The following is a 17,839-nucleotide window of genomic DNA, read 5'->3' as shown; positions in this document are numbered from 1 at the left end:
TATAATGTGAGACAGTGATATATTCTGAAATGGCTATTGTACAGTAAATCTCACATAATTGCAGCCTTGATGAGGATGAATTTTCTTTCTCCAGCTGCCTTATTTGGTACATCTAGAGCTTTCTTTGAGTTCTTGTACCTGATCGGAGACTTCAGAGCAATCCAAATCTTTTTTGACCAATTGATAAGCAAATTAATGCTGTATCTATACTAATCTTTGTTTATTTATCTAATAATTAATGCATCTAAGAGTCTCTCTTTTTCCTATTTCTCTCAGTGAACACAGAGAGTGAGACTGCTGTGGTAAATGTCACATATGCATCCCGGGAGCATGCCAGGCAGTAAGTTCCTACATCCTTCTTTTAACTCCTGTGGGCTCTCTCTGTCTTTTTCACACAGTCCATATCTGTACTCTTGTCTCTATAAAAGGTGCCAGTTAACCTGTTTGTTTTCTTGTTTTTTACAGTGTGTTTTTTAAAGATGAGAATACTTTTGACAGGTGAAATTGAACCTTATGGTGAGCCAACTGCAGCCTGCAGGCTCCATTTTAGGCAGTCCTGATATAAAGTATTTCACCAAAGTTCAAAAATAGACAAGGGTGCCTAGAATTGTGGTTTATATAAGTATATCAATGAAAAGATGTTGACTTATTCTGTCATTTGTACTGTATGTGTATATGTCAGTCCACTTGTGACATCTAGTGGCCACTGAGAGGTACTTAATATAATGTGTTCAGTGTTGAACACTGAAAGTAAAGAAAGATTATTTAGGAATCTTCTAAGAAGTTCAGAATTTCTTTGTGTTGTTTAATAGTTTAATGTTTAACAATCATTTTCCTCTTCAGAGTAGCTGCTGCATAAATGTTGTGGAGAGAAAATTATAATTGTATAAGTATAAAGTAGCATACAAATATGTAAAAAATTGAACAGGAAAGTGCAGATTAATAAAACATACACAATCTGGAGCCTTTTCAGACATTACATTCAAAAAAGTATTAATTATTTAAAGAATAACATTATTCAGCTGTTAAGAACATATTTTAGATAATAAAGTGGAAACAGTCCAGCAGTGTCACTATTTCTATATATTCCTTTAACTTCACTTTCATTTAATGCACCAATTTGTTTCTTTCTGTAATTGCCATTGTTGCTACTGTTAGTTTGTTTATGTATGTGTGTATAATAATTATTACTATAACTGTACTATACTATAAGTTCTATAACCTAACAAAAGAAGCAACAATATGCAGACTAAAAATGTTTGAATGATACCGGTGAAAGTTATTACGATGCCACATGTATACATGCCAAATGCAGCAAATGAACCTCTGTCTGTGTCCCTCTCAGAGCCATCCAGAAGCTGAATGGTTACCAGTTTGAGAACAATGCCCTGCGTGTCTCCTACATCCCTGATGAGAACTCTGAGCTGGAGGGAAGCCAGAGGGGGTCCGATTATGGCCGTCGACCTGGCTATGGCTCCCGAGGCGGGCCCCGCGGTGGTTCCCCGAGCTCAGGGATGCCCGCCAAAGCTCAGCACGTAGACATCCCTCTGAGACTGCTGGTACCCACACAGTACGTCGGTGCCATCATTGGCAAGGAGGGAGCCACCATTCGTAACATCACCAAGCAGACAGCGAGCAAGTGAGTGCCCACTCTATGTGTGTTTAACACGGACAGGAATGATGTCTGCGGTGTGTTCCTGTTTTGTATGTGTTTTTGTTTCTGAATTAAATCAAGTCAAATCAGTTTTATTTATAAAGCCCAAAGTCACAATCACAGTGGCAGTGGCCATTAAACAGGAAATAAAAGATGGAAGAAACGACAGGAAGAGCCACAGAGCAGGGATGTTGCATGTTGTTGGACAGAACAGAACAACTAAATCACAGTTTAAACATTTCATTGACAGAATATCTGAAATATATCTGTTATCTGATATCTATCTATCTATACATACATATATCTCAGTGTTTTATGTGTATATATATATATATATATGTATATGTGTATATGTATATGTGTATATGTATATGTGTATATATATGTGTATATACACTACTCACAATAAGTTAGGGATATTGTTATTTACATGAGTGCTTTTCCTATTTGGTCTGAATTTTAATGAAATAAGTAAAAGTTCCCTTTGATATTACTAATAATGAATGAGAAGAAACACCATTTTCATTAGTTTAATATGTATTACCCCAAAAATTTTGACAATAACAAGGATAGCCCCAAATAACAAAAATTGACAATGTCAGTAGCGGGTGTTTCCACCATTTACCCCAATGACAGCTTGACAGCGACGTCTCATGCTCCTCACTAGCCTCATGATGTTGTTCTGAGGCAATGCGTTCCACTCCTCCACAAGTGCTACACGCAGTTCTGCCAGGTCACGAGGGGGTGGGGTACGAACATCCAGTCTCTGCTTCAGCTGGTCCCAGACGTGCTCTATGGGGTTCAGGTCAGGGGACATTGCTGGCCATACCATATGAGGCACTCCAACTTCCTGAAGTAGAGCTGTGACAATTCTGGCACGATGTGGTGGAGCATTATCATCCATGAACAGAAAGTTGGGGGTGTGCTGGCGGAATTGGGGGATGATGATGGGTTCTATGATGTCTCTGAGGTAAGAACGTGCAGTGACTGAGCCATCTACAATAACCAAATCTGTTTTGCGCTGACTGGTGATGCCTGCCCAGACTGTTGCACCTCCTCCACCAAAGGGAACCCTGGGGACCATGTTGACCTCGGCGTATCGCTCACCTCGCCTTCTCCAGCAACGCTGACCGCCATCATTTCTGTGCAAGGTGACCCGACACTCATCAGTGAACAGGTCGGTAGACCACTGCTGCATTGTCCAGGTCACATGGTCTTGTGCCCACTGCAAACGTTCACGGTGGTGTCTTGGTGTCAGTGGAGTCGCCTGCAACGGTCGTCTGGCATTCAAGCCAAAGCGGTGGAGTCGGTTTGGAATGGTTTGTCTGGAAACCCTAGTACCCCTCACATCTCGTAACTGGGCCTGCAGCTGTGTGGCAGTTGCATGACGATGTCTGAGTGCATAGGTCCTTAGGTACTGGACATCGTTGCGGTCTGTCACTCGTGGGGCTCCACTCCTGGGTCTGTCATGAACTCTGCCAGTAGTTCTGTGTCTTGATGCAAGTCTGCTGATGACACTTTGAGACACACCAAGTTCACGAGCAACATCTGACTGCCTGCCACCGACCCGAAGGCGCACTATGGCCAGGTGGCGCTGCTCGTCTGTTAAGTGACGTTGTGTGTTCATGGCTGTTTGAATGATGAACTTGGAATGACTTACTGACAATACCAGCTTTTTATACCCACAGAATGTTGAAATTGATGCCACATTGAAAAGGGTTGTCTTTTAGTTTTTTGGTATTGGCCCCAATATGTAAGGCACACTGTACACAGTGAGACCATTACGTGGAAAACACAAAATGAGGTGTGTCTATCACCCCAATACAATTGCCTCCCTATCTCAAAACTCTCTGAAGTGAAACAAACACCGTATGTATGAAATCCACTGAGTCTCTCACAATATCCCTAAATTATTGTGAGTAGTGTATATGTATACATATACTGTATATATTATATATGTATATATGTATATATACACATGATGATAATGATAATAAATACATGTATTGCTAAGGTTGCCGTCAATCCACTATGCTATAGAGCTGAAAATTTGTCAAAATGACATCGTATGAATGATATCACAAATATATAAATCAAAATTTATTGGGACTCACATACACATACACAAGAGAATGACTCCAATATTATTCTCAAATAACATACACCGGAGACATTCAGTTCTCTTACACACAATGCTCAATCCAGTGAACAAGCCTCGGCACAGTTCCTACATCAAATTAAAGCACATTTGAACTTCAGTTTACTGCAAATTGAAGTCTCTTAATTTGTAGATTTATGCGTATTGGCTATTCTGCTAAAGTGTCTGACGATGTTACCATGGTAACTCAGGAAGTACTGAACCTTGGTTACTTGATAAAGAGATTTTGATCTTTTTTGTTTGCTGCAGGATTGACGTGCATCGCAAAGAGAACGCAGGTGCTGCTGAGAAGCCGATCAGCATCCACTCCACCCCTGAGGGCTGCTCGGCCGCTTGCCGCATGATCCTGGACATCATGCAGCAGGAAGCTAAAGACACCAAGACGTAGGTGTTCAACAACAATCCAACATGTTGTATTAAGATGAGGCAGCATCACATAATTCTGCCCAGTTATTCTATATAGAAGGGATATATTTGGAATATTTGTTTGTCGATGAAAATATTCAACTGAAAACTGGTGGTATCCATCTGCAGTGCTGATGAGGTTCCTCTAAAGATTCTGGCTCATAATAACTTTGTTGGACGCCTGATTGGGAAGGAGGGACGCAACCTGAAAAAAGTTGAACAGGACACAGACACCAAGATCACCATCTCACCGTAAGACACACACACACACACACACACACACACACACACACACACACACACACACACACACACACAGTAAGTCTCAAAAACCTAACTCAACATTGTGTATTAGGGTCATAAGGGAATTCTCATGGATTATAAAGCTATTTATGGGATGAGAAAATATATACATAAAACCAAACAAATAAGCAGATCACCGATGGGCTGTATGTATCAGTAACTAGTCCCTTTCTAATGTGTGCAGTCTTCAGGACCTGACACTGTACAATCCAGAGAGAACCATCACAGTCAAAGGCCCGATTGAAGCCTGCTGCCTAGCTGAGGTGGAGGTCATGAAGAAGGTCAGAGAGGCCTATGAGAACGACATCGCTGCTATGAATGTGAGTCTCACACACACACACACACACACACACACACACACACACACACACACACACACTCACACACACACGCTTGTAAACGTCCACATAATTTCCAACCTGCAGCCTTATTCTCTCCAGCAACAGACCCACCTGATACCTGGGCTCAACCTGGGTGCTCTGGGCCTCTTCCCCTCCTCCTCCAACATGCCGCCACCCCCGCCTGGAAACTCCACCTCTGGTGCTCCCTATGGTTGCTTTGGGGTAAGAACACCTGCTCTATGGATTTCTTGAGACAGACGTCAGTGAACATCACCTTTTTAATACATTGGTTTTGTCCTTTGAAACCGAGTAACTCCACTTTTGCTGTCATGTTTTTCCTTCATTTGAAGATGTGGTTTGAGAAAATTCTTAAGTAGACAAAAAAATCTTTAAAAAGCCTCTGATACACTGGAAACTAACTAGAATGATTTTTTTGTATCAAATGAGTGGGAGTACAGGTGTATTAGTGTTGGTCCCATGATAGGTATTCCTTGTATAAAATGACATTTTTGCTCTGTGTGTGTTCAGGCTCCAGAACAGGAGACTGTCCACGTATACATCCCAGCACAGGCAGTGGGAGCCATCATTGGAAAGAAAGGGCAGCACATCAAACAGCTGAGCCGCTTCGCTGGGGCCTCCATCAAGGTGTGTGCTCAACATCATTATCACACATCCTACATGCCGAATAGGGACATACTACACACAATAATTTCTACAGGGAATTGAAAAATTGAACGTATACTTAATGTTTTATTTACCCACTGAAGAATGAAGCATTTGAAAATGTGAAATTGAAATCTTCTAAGGCAGCAAAGAAGCAAATCCGACATTATTTACAGGTCTCTAACAATTAACATAAATATGTTGAATAGTAGGGTTGGTTATGTAATTACATTAGACTACTAATATCTGAAAAGTACAATAATATGTTTTGGTTGAAGAGCCAATTACTTAAAGCTAACCTACACCCTTGAAGTTCAGTGATGTATGTTTCCTCTTCTCCAGATTGCCCCAGCTGAAGCTCCAGACTCTAAAATGAGGATGGTGATTGTGACAGGACCCCCTGAGGCCCAGTTTAAGGTAAACCCTAACAAAACACTGCCAGCTGAAAAATACTAACCCATTAATGTAGCATGGTACCTGATTGAACTGCTGTTAAGATGGTATTAAAATTGATTATCAAAGTCTTTGTCTGCCCCCTGCAGGCTCAGGGCAGAATTTATGGCAAACTGAAGGAGGAAAACTTCTTTGGACCAAAGGAGGAGGTCAAACTGGAGACTCACATCAAGATGGCTGCTGCCGCTGCAGGGAGGGTCATTGGCAAGGGGGGCAAGACGGTAATCCACCTGAACCCTTCCCTTTAGTCTCCTCCCGTATTGATAGCCACAGCAAGATTTCTCATCACTGAAGTGTCTTTAACATTTCAATTCTCAACTTTGTAAACTAATTTCCTTTGCTGTCAAACCTACAGTGTTCTACCTTAAGACAGTTACTTCCTCCTAAAGTACTCAAAATGTGTCTCCAGGTGAATGAGCTCCAGAACCTGACAGCAGCTGAAGTGGTGGTCCCCAGGGAACAGACACCAGATGAAAATGACCAGGTCATCGTCAAGATCAATGGACATTTCTACGCAAGCCAGGTACTCCTGCTGTTGCCTCAATAGACATGCTCTATAACTGTGTCAATTTAAGAGCATGTCACTGTCATAAAAGCTGTTATAATAAAAAAAAATCATATTCATATCTAATGACAACATACAACCACATTTTAGAAGAACACCTATGAATTCATATTATTGTCAAAATCTTCTTAAATTACCGGTATAAGCCGATAAACTGAAATGCTGTCATAGATAATAACACTAACAATAATAATAATTGGCTTTTGACAGGTGCTTCGTTGTGGTTCTTCATAGCCTAATTTCCTTGTCTACCAAACTGATTTGTGGACGATTCTGGGTCCATTATGTATTTTTTTAAAAGCTTTTTCTTCACCATATCATTCTTAGGCATAGAGTATAATTGTATTTTTATGCAGATGATACTCAACTGTACATTCCTTTCTACCTTACTTATATAATTTTCTCCAACTTAAACTTGCATTAACATGTCAGTACACCACTAACATATAAAGTTGACATGACAGTGGTCTGAACTGGTCTCAATCACCTGCTGAGAAAAATATTTGTCACTTAAATCTTCTACTGTTCCACTATGTTCACCGGACCCGTCTACAATTTTGAACTGGTATAATGCTGATAAGAGGTGTATTTTTATTCACAGATTGTTACAAGTGTGGCTTTCAATATGACACAAAACATTCTCCTCTTTCCTCTGTCCTCCAGTTGGCTCAGAGAAAGATCCGGGACATCCTGACCCAGGTCAAACAGCCACAGAAAGGTGGGATGGGCATGGGCTCTGGCTCAAACCCCCAGGGCTTCACAGAGATGGGCAGCCCTACACAAGGACTGACTCAGGATCAACAGCCACGCAGGAAGTGAGGGTACCCCCAACCTCCTCACATGCCGTGGGCCCCCCAACACCTGACGGACAGACGGATAGACACATGCACGGACGGATAGACAGACGAATGGACGGACACAGGAGAGCGACACACGGACCCAGCGATAGACAGGGAGAGATATAAAGAGGGAGGGAGTACGCCCGATAGCCAGAGAGAAAGATCAGAGTTTAGAGAGAAAGAGAGGAGATGAATAAAATCACAACGAAGAAATGAATTAAAAAAGAGGATAACGACAAAAAAGAAACTTGAGAACAGAAACCAGATGCCAGGCCAGAAGAGAGACTGATTGAGGATGGAGGGATGAAGGAAAGGAGGTATGGAGAGAGGGAGGGGCGGCGTCCTCCCAGTGTGCCTTAATAGGGCTGAAGCCAGGTCCTCTTCTGCTGCAGCTGTAACAGATCCAGATCAGGCAGGTTTAAACAATATGACCTACATTACTCTCCTTGTTAGGATGGAGCCTTTATGCTGTTGTTTGCACCTGTCCACATGGGTACAGATGTACAGCAGAGGGGAGAGGCTGGCTGAACACATCTTTGTTTCCTGAGACACACTAGCAGGGGCCCGTTTGTTCCTCTGTCACCTTCTATGCACCTCTCCAACCATCTGCAGTCAGTCCTATATTTTAAGGGTGGTTTTTTTAAACATAGAGATATATGTATAGAAATGTTTTATTCAGAGCTATTATTGATAGAATGCAGTGAGGCAGAGCCGGGAGAGGGAGCAGGGAAACTGCTGCAGTGGCACAGGGGGTAGGTCACAGGTCTGGCATTAGCCCCACCCACTGCTAACCTCCTAGCCAATGAAAGTCTAGCAGAGGGGCCGCAGATGTTAACACTGCTCTTTAAAGACCTCTCCGAATAGCGGAGGGATAAGAAGAAAAAAAGGAGAAAATGAGGTTGTAAATATAATCTTCATGTAAATGTTAAGAAGTGCTGCGTCTGGCCGCCTTGCCTTTCTCTAAAGGGGTCTTCTGTATATTTCCCAGTCCCTTGTCTATGATATGTAGCATAATGTAGCCTACAACGAGGCCAGGGGCTGGGGAGGCACTGAGCACCCCCTTCCACGTTTTGCCGTGTGGTGGAAGGCGCAGCAAGAGACAGCAAGGGGAGCGGAGGTCGCAGCGGGTCCTGCAGTTCTATTGCAGCGGCTTAGCTAACACATGCTAATCCTTTATAAACAACTTTATAAAAACAGCCAGTAGCTATGCTAGCTGGCTAGCGGCCCGCAACCTAAACGGCATATTTTATATATATTATATATATATGATATGTGAGTTAGCCCGGCCCCTCGGGTGAATGTATTGAAGGCAGCGAGGACAGGTCAGGTGTGAGGATTTGCTACACCTGTATGAATTAGTCCTGCAATGACAGACAGACAAGGTGTGTCTGAGATGATTTCTGCTCATTGCCTTCCTCCAGCGCTGGATATTCAAGGCCAGTCTTGGACAGGATGTCTTTCTCTTTAGAGACCATCCTGGCATTTAAGCCATTCCTGTTCATTTGGACCAACATGTTTGTATTGCTAAAAAAAAAAATGTTCAAGACTGGCCTTGGCCGAGTGCGGGAACCAAACAGACAAAGGCTTCCAAAGTTCCTTGCCTCGAGCTCAGAGAGGGTAAAATCAGTCTGAAGGGGAGCGGCTTCCTCGTTCTCTCTCCCAATCTGCCAAAGGCCTGTCGGCGGAGCCTCCAGACCCCGCCTGCGTATGATAATGAGGGGTGGGGTCGAAATCTGAACGCTCTCGCCAAGATTAGATCAGATTAGAGAAGAAATGAAAAAGAAAAAACCTACCTCAGGGTAAAGTTACCTCAGTATTACTAACTTTTTTTTTGCTTGCTGGTGTTTTATATAAGAAGAAAAAAAAGAAAATAAGAGCTGATAGTCCTGAATATTTTTTATTTTTTTAATGAAAAAAAGTATTTTTTTTTAGGTATTGTCTTGTTGCTTTGGTTATTTTTTTCTGTTTTTTTGGTGTGATGATGGTTGAATGAGCTCAGGATGACGAGGAGGCTGTGTTTTTTCCCAAAGCAGAGAGAGATAAAATGCTGGTCTAGAGAGGAAATGGGTTGAGTGCCATTTTGCCTTTTTTAGGTGAGGAAACATACTCTCTGTCTTCCTGAAGTGTGATTGGAATAGCCGTTGTCTGAAACGGAGCATTGGTCTATGGGGAGTGGTGTTAACTCGAGGGGGGGTCCTGAAGTGCACACGGTGACCCAACATGCCAATGGGTGTTCCTTTTACGGAGCTCATGTCATCACAGGGGTGATACTGATGTTTCTCACACACACCTCAGACTGCAATTATGTCACTGCGACTGCCCATTCTCTTGGCAAGTGGCCCACCCTGTGCCCTGAATGACCTCCCTCTCCTGCCTTATTGTGATGACATCATCATGAAGCGCCAAACATTATAAGAGGGCTTTAAGTGTTCAAGAAGTTAAGTTTCTCACCCACAAAGAAGACACGTGAGAGTGAGCTTCAGCCACTTCACACCCAGTGTTTCTTTGCCCCTCTCACCTGGAGGTCAGGAACTTGTCAGATCAGAGTTGTGTTGAACACAGCAGTAGAGTTCCATCTACAGTGTAACTGTGCATGGAGACAGAAAAGAGGATTCTACCTACACACAAGCCTGAACTAGCTCTGACTTCTCTGAATGTGAATATTTATTACCTGTGCACTGACCACGACACCTCAGATGCTCCCTCTTGGCTACATGTGTGCTTGGTGCGTGCTTGTGTGTGAGAGAGAGAGAGAGTGAAAGAGATAGAAATAGAATGTGAATGTGTGTGTGTGTGTATGTGTGCGTGCGCATGCGCATGCGTGCGTTTGTGTTAACTGGTTTTAAATGTTCATTTTTGTCGGGATATGGTTGGGTGAAACTTTAGAAAAAGCAGAAAAAAGTAGGACGAGAACCTATGGCCCTCCGTCTGCGTTCCAACTGGCTGCGGAGGAAGAAATCCAAGACGCTTTGAAAAATGGGAGCAAAAGAGAAAAGCAAAGAGTTTTAAAACAACATAACAGAGCCAAGTAATGGATTCAAACCTGTACATAAGATGTGAAAAAAAGGTGATCACAATACTTTTTGTATTTTTGGAGAAAAAAAGCATAAAAAATCAGATTGGGAAAAGCTGTGTAGACAGGAAAGATTGCTCCAAGCCAAGTCACTGAAGGACACTGCCAGATAACTCACAATCTTTTTAATGTCTCACCTGCACTCGGTGACATACACCGCCAGTGGTCATCAGCAACACCACCAGCTCACCATCAAACAGGGAAAAGTCTATTCTATTGTGTCTATGCTTCCATTTTTGTCCAGAGATGGTAACTTCACAGATCAACATGGTTGTCCTGTGTTAAGTTTCCACCTCTTTCCAAACCATAGAGCTCTGTTCACAACCACCAAGACACGCTATTAAGGATTCATTATTCAGCCTGCAGCCATTTGGATTGGTTAGGATTCATTTCTCTTATTTTGTTTTTGGTTATGTTAAGTTTTGACAATACAGCAAGCTTTATTTGGACATGACATCTGGGACGTACTGTTGCGCTAATTGATGAAATATGTCAACAACGTCAAACTATCATAAGGACTGAGAATGTCCTGTAACACCTAATGCAATTCTTTAAAAGAAAGAAAGGTGGAGAGGGAAGGAAAGAGGAGAAGGAAGAACGGGAGGAGGCGAGAAAAGAGGATGAGTCGGATGAGGTGTTGAAAAAACCCTCTCCCTCCATCACCTCGATTCTTGTTGTTTCCTCTTCAGTCCTTCCACAAAAGAATTTCAAACTTTCTCCCGGTTGGTTTTTGACCTTTCTGTACTCCAGGAGAAGAGTGAGATGTTTTTATTTCCTTTTATTAAAGAAAATCATTTCATTTCTGGGAGCGGGCGGGAACGAGGGTCCCTCGCCCTCTCTTGCGCTGGTCTCCATCGTGTTCGTTTTGCTCACTTCTGTTCAAGACCTTTTGAATCTCTTACTTTAAAATTATTTTTATTTTACTTTTTTTTTTACAATCGATATTTTGACTCTTTTTGGAAAATGAAAAATAGTTTAATTTGATCACGTTTTGTTCTTTTTTTTTTCGAATGCACAAATCTATTAACAAAACAACTACTAAATACAATGAACTACTAACATGTAGCTCAGTACATGACAGTAACTGTGCCAAACACACAGGAGGTGGCTCAGTCCAAAATGCAGTATAGAGCCATTTTGAGCAAATAACCTGTAATACTGGATGAATAGAAAAGGTCTTAAGATAACTTCAGTAGTATTCAGAGAGAAGATTTGTACGTTCAGATGGTGATATCTCACCTTGGAACTGAACTCTTCTCACTTTGTTTTTGTATGTACAGTAGATATAATACGTTTCTGGTTGCTGTGTCTGAGACACACACCATGTATACTACTCCTGCTCTGTGGCAGTAAGAACGGCTCACACAAATCTAAGCCTGCATCCTGACTGGGACAGAAATCATTAGGCCTTTGGGGTGTGTCATCAGATCTGGATCATTTCTGAACACTCTGTCCTTTTTTATGCAAGTTGAGTGATGTACTGATAAGTTATATCAGTTAGGACAGAGTTTGGCAGTGTGAGGTGCCACACAGTGTAAAAAAATAATCATTATAGTTGCCACACGCTAAAATGTAAGCATCAAACTTTTGTTGTAACAAGCTCATTCCAAAACTTTTTAAAGGGCAATACCAGTGTATGTTTTATCCCATATTTTATAAATTACAGCTGAGCATTTTCTAAAACATCATATACTATGTATGTCCAAACCTGATGCCATATTTGGGATAGTGTCCATTCCTTGGGCAAAAATGTGCTTTTGGTTCCCACCAGGCAAAAAATCTGCGGAAGGTGTTATTATAGTTTGTTGATATGAATTACTTGAAATAATTACACATAAATGGGCTCTGTGGGACTGCTGTGTTGGGTTGGAAGGCATTAGTGAATTAAGTTTATGTTGGTGAACTCTATTTTTAAACTAACAATAGCTTGCTATTGCTAAATGTCCACTCCTGTCACTCGCAGGCAGTGCACAGTTTATGAGGGCTGTTCAGCTGGCAGTGGTCCAGACAGCGTGCTTTAGAAAATGCCCAGCACTAATGTCAAATATGTGCGGTGAACTCACTGCTGTTGTCTTTCTCTTTAAAAGTTTGGAAGCTTGTAAATTCAGACTTTTGGGTAAACTATCTTGCCCAACTTCTTGTTTGAGGACAGCTTTGCTTTCTCAACTTTACAACATGTAGCTCAGCCCTGACAGACAGAAAAAAAGACAGACTGACAGACAGACAGACTCCAAGCTCTTGCGAGGACAGTTTGCAATGAAACGATGCAAACTCCTCCCTTTTGTTAACCCCCGCCCCGTCCCTGAACAGAGACGGGCTCCAAGTCTCGACAAATTTTCAAGTAAAACTCAGCAGAGGGACACCATGTCGAGACGAAACAAACAAACCTCTTGACACATAACTAGGAACGCTACCTCAAAACATAAGCAAACTCAGCCAGAAGATTGTTTCTTTTATTTTCTTTGAACACGAACAGACAAGAGCAAACAGTCGGTCAGACAGACACACAGACATACAGGACGGACAGTCTATGTTATAGTCACAGTTTTTTGTTTGTTTTTCCACTTCAACTTTAATTTATTTTTCGGGTCTTGAAATTTTACCTCTCCAGCTTAGAGATGGGACTGTAAAAATAAATGAGTAAATAAGAAAAAACGATAAAAAAGACAAAAAAACCCAATATGGACACATTGTGATGCGGGGTGGCGTGGGCAGGCAGGACGAGGGTTTTCTTCATGTGTCGGGTGGAATAATGGGTAACATGGTCCATGCACGGCCCAGTCATAATGAGGTGTTATCTTTGTTCTGGGAACAGTTTCTATTTTACAACCTAACTGTTCATCGCTGCTTCTAGTCAGTCACTCATTCTGAATCAGAACCTGACACCTCAACTTTTTTAACCTGCGTCTGACCGCTAAAATTACCCACAATCCTCATTCAGCTCTGCCCTGCTGCTCCACTTCCCCTCCCTGTGATTTCACCTCCTGAATCAAGGGGCACAACACCTGTAACCATGTAATTGTTTTGTTGATCTACCTCTTGGGAAAAAATAGGTAAATGGTAAAAAATGTTTTGAAAAAGGACACAAAAATACAAAAATAACAAAAAAAAAGTTGCTCGAAAGAAATATAGGTAAATGAATAACTGGGTAGCGGCATCTCCATATACTGTAGTGGATAGTTTATTAAAGGAAAAACGTTTACTTCTTCCAAAGATGATTTTGTTTTCTTTCTCCATTCATAGTTACTTTTCAGGATTTTGAAATTGAATAATGATCTTAAAGGGGGAGACAAAAACTTACCACCTGTTTTAATTTTCTTCTTTAAAAAAAAAAAACCCAACATAAATGAGATTTCTTTATCCAATTTGCATTTTCTTTTGTTCATTTCGTTAAACTTACACTTTTTTTAAACTTCAGAATTATCGTCATGTTTTATTTTGGTTGACTTCTTATTTTTTTCTCTCTTTTTTTTATGACAGCAGATTGTATCTCTTGTGTTTGGGTGCATTTAGCATTTTTCTTTCTCTCTGTGAAAAGCCTACATTAATTAGAGCGCCCTGCGAGGACCTTCTACACTAATCAATGATCTATTTTCACTCCTAACGAGTCGTTTGAAAAAGCAAAAAGGACCTGTTGTTTTAGCTGACTGTTGCTGCAGGTGGAAGGAGGAAGGCCCTGCATCATTTCTGTACCTCTCGTGCCACTCTGAACTGGAGAAAAAATAGTCTAATCTGATCTGGGCTCAGCCTCCCAAACTGAAATTATTTGAGTGTGCAGCCATGACAAGACTGTTGGCTCACGGCCCAGCTGCTGAAGTGAGCGTGAGAGGGTTTGAGGCTTCCTCCTTCCACCAGATGGCGCCTTTGGTCTTTACAGTATATGGACTTTCACCCTCTGCCTGCCTGATTCCTTTAGTCCTCATCAACACTTGTTTTAAACTCCTTGTAAACAAAACAGAGCATAGATATGAATGTGTTATTAAAAGATAAGAAAACGGACCCTCTCGCCTCCTTGTGATCTTTGAGTGTGCTTCATTAATCACACATAAATCTATGATGGGTTTGAAAGCCTGTGTAGCTCACGATCCCAGCCAGGAAACAGAGCAACGCAGCTTTCTACCAGACCATCCACTGTCCATTTACAGTGAAGCAACAAGTTCAACAGGCTGCATGATTCACCAAAGTGAAATGAAAGACATCTTGTAGTTATAAATTCAACAGGTGTCCAATTCTTACATATTGCACCTTTAATTCAACTACAACTTCAACGTACACAGATGCTTTAACAATTGAATAACTATCAGCTAAAGCTACCATTTATTAATGATGGTTATTTTAGGGTTTTAAAGTTTTATTTTGAATGTTACCACCAACATTGCATGTATAATATAATAATGATATGGTTATTTAAAAATACACAGAGGCATAACCTGATATTTATCGTACTGACAGCAGTTAATCATAGAAAACTATGTATTTTATTACAATTGTCACCTTCATGCATCTGTGCTGGTGATGGCTGCATCTGGAGACATTATGTTTTCAGATTGTCTGTCCCATTCTTGTGAGTGTGATATCTCCTGAATGCCTGAAGGAATTTCTTCAAATTTGTCAGAAATTCCCACTTAGATTCCTTTGTTTCTGTGTATTAAGGGCGTTTTCACACCTGCCTTGTTTAGTTCGGTTGAATCGAACCCTGGAGCGTTTACCCCCTTGGTGCACTTCGTTTGGGAAGGTGTGAACACATCAATCGCATTCGGGTGCGGACCAAAACAACCGGACCGAGACCTTGTTGAAGAGGTGGTCTCGGTCCGGTTCCAAACAAACTCTGGTACAGTTCGTTTGTGGTGAGAACATGATCCAAACTCGATCCGACCCAACTGCAGGAAGCATCAGTGCTTAACCCCGAATTTCCACTGGATACGTGTCCGCTGCGTTACGGCCCGATTAGGTGTTTTGCTCCGCCGTCCGGTAAACCCCGGTTGCGTTTTGAGTCGGACATGGTGCAGTAGGTAGGCAGCTGGCGTCGCGAGGCCAAGGAGATCCCGCGATAATCACATGATCACTCGCGACCGCAGTTATAGGTCTGTGTCATAAAAACAACAACACGAAGTGTTCCCGACCGAAGGATCAGAAGAAGAGCTTGTGTTTGTCTCTTTTTTGAGATTTGTGTGCTGGTGTAAACACGAAGTGTTTTATTTTGAAAAGTAACCGGATGTCAAATTGTTGTTGTTTCAGTGCTTGATTAGAGAGCAGTTTCCTCGCGCATTACACATTTTGGTCCACTTGTAAATGCTGCTGTGTCAACACAAACCAAACTCGAGGCAATATGCAACATTGTAACAAGCTGGTCCCTCATTCGGACCAGAGCAAACAAACTATAGGTGTGAAAACGCCCTAAGTGAGTTGGTGTGAAGATCAGAGAAGTGGTGTGAGAGGGTGTTGCTCCTTCTGTCCACCAGATAGCACTGTTGCACCTAACAAACTAATACTGTATAGCATTCCTTAATTCAAAGCACTGTGGCAGATTTATTCTTAACGGACAATACATTCAATCAGACTGTTTGAATAGATTATCACAATATTGCAAGCCATATGTCATAACACCACATGCTGTACCAATATGCACCAAGGTTGCACAATAAAAAGCTTTTAGAGACAGCATTAAAAAAAACAAGATTAAAGTAAAAGGAAGTATCAGTATGATTCAGTATACAGTCCACTGCAGTATTTCGAATGATGTAAAGCTGACACACAGTAAATCTATAATTATGCTGTCATCTTCATGACAGCCGCATTTTGTTCAGAGTCAAAAAAACAAACAAAAAACATTCAGATCATTGCAGGAGATGACATATGGCTTCTTTCTTCCATTCTTTGTGTGTCCACTTATCATTTACAAGAACAACAAAAAACGTGGCAAAATGTGTCACCTCATGTGCCTCCTGTTGCTTCCTTCTTTCTACAACGTTTGAAGTAAGCTTTAAAAACTGTGTGTGAATTTGAATTTTTGCAAGATCAGATAAAATATGATCCAGAGAACATTTTCACAGTTTAGTTAGTCTCATGGACAGCATTACGGAGGCGGACATCTTGTGAAAGATCTTCAGCATCATTCAGCAATTCAAAGTAAGAAAACAATTCAGTGAACACTTCATGAGAGAATAAAAGTGAACAGAGGTTAATAGATGAAACACTTCAGAATTCAGTATTTTTACATTTAGACAGTAAGACAGCGTGTATGTTCTATGTGTTAAATGTGGTGTAATATAATGGTTTATAAGTATGCCCCAATTCTCACTCATATATAAATAAACTTCAACATTATTAATGACCACATTCAGTCGAAAAGCATCACATTTAGTGTAATCACATTCCACATTTTGAGATAACCTGCTATTAATTAGGCAGACAATGAAATCAAGCACAGCCCCACTGGCACAGTTTAAGCGACTACAAAAACATGAATTTGTTGTTGATGCTGCTGGCCCGTGTGGACAATAGTGGTATGAGCACACCCGCTTTCTGACTTAAAGATCCTGACTTAAAGCACCTACATTTTGTTGTGAAAGTGAATGAAAGTGAGATGTAGCATATTCTTTATAATGTTTTTCTTTTTAAACACAGCTGTTTGCAGGAATCTAATCTAGAATCTAATCCATCTAGAATATTTATCAACAACTGAAATATGATAATGGTGAAATAAAGTAAACTTTGTTTAAGTGCTGTACCACCAGACTCCAGAGCAGCTTCTGCAGCTGTGAGACCCTTAATTCATCCACAGCACTTTGGATGAAAACAACTGTAATTACGTGATTTATCCAACCCAAGTTAGAATCCAACCTGGGGACAGACGTTTACGATAACTGTATTGACAGAACTAGCCAATCTTTCCACTGATAGTCCTGTTGGCTTATGTGGATCATGTAGAGGCGTCTTTAGTAAATCAAGACTGTTTCATAATCAGTTATATTCTGTGTAGTAAGTTATATCATCAACTAATTAATTAACCAAAGAATTAACGAGAAGTTGTCAAGCTAAAATCTGTCTGTGTTGTGTCTTATTCTCATCATTGGATGCCTGTGAAGTCAAGCTGGACCCAAACACAGCAAACAGATACCTCTGTCTGTCTGAAGACAACAGAGAGGTCACAGAAGTGAAAAGGGGAGCAGCCTTACACCGACCATCCAGACAGATTTCACCACTGGAAGCAGGTTCTCTGTAGGGAAGGTCTGAGTAGCTGGTACTTGGAGGCGGAGTGGAAAGGATGGGTGAATGTAGGGGTGATAAACAGAGGAATCAAATGTAAAGGAGAGTATGACTGCTGTCGTCCTGGTGAGAACAACTTGTCCTGGGGTCTCTTCTGCTCTGGGACTGGTTACCTC

The 17,839-nt window shown here is 41.4% G+C and overlaps 1 protein-coding gene across 3 annotated transcripts in view; it reads left to right on the top strand.

The window, feature by feature from the left end:
• igf2bp1 (insulin-like growth factor 2 mRNA binding protein 1) overlaps positions 1–14,453 on the top strand; it is a 63,080-nt gene extending 48,627 nt beyond the window's left edge. The window contains exons 5-15 of one of the 3 annotated variants that reach the window (XM_030407930.1): positions 277–340; positions 1,346–1,639; positions 4,062–4,196; positions 4,347–4,469; positions 4,705–4,840; positions 4,967–5,083; positions 5,390–5,506; positions 5,867–5,941; positions 6,067–6,198; positions 6,387–6,500; positions 7,206–14,453. In XM_030407930.1, coding sequence (XP_030263790.1) covers positions 277–340; positions 1,346–1,639; positions 4,062–4,196; positions 4,347–4,469; positions 4,705–4,840; positions 4,967–5,083; positions 5,390–5,506; positions 5,867–5,941; positions 6,067–6,198; positions 6,387–6,500; positions 7,206–7,361 — 1,463 coding nt within the window. In that variant the 3' untranslated portion in view covers positions 7,362–14,453. Of the gene's footprint in view, positions 1–276; positions 341–1,345; positions 1,640–4,061; positions 4,197–4,346; positions 4,470–4,704; positions 4,841–4,945; positions 5,084–5,389; positions 5,507–5,866; positions 5,942–6,066; positions 6,199–6,386; positions 6,501–7,205 lie in introns of all 3 variants that reach the window. The other 2 variants (XM_030407929.1, XM_030407928.1) reach the window with 2 other exon arrangements.
• Positions 14,454–17,839: the final 3,386 nt, after the last annotated feature.

The sequence above is a fragment of the Sparus aurata genome, chromosome 23 (genome assembly GCF_900880675.1).
Source record: "Sparus aurata chromosome 23, fSpaAur1.1, whole genome shotgun sequence".
Classification (NCBI taxonomy): Eukaryota; Metazoa; Chordata; class Actinopteri; order Spariformes; family Sparidae; genus Sparus; species Sparus aurata.
Note: the sequence above shows the minus strand (reverse complement) of the source record. Positions and strands in the feature narration are given on the sequence as shown.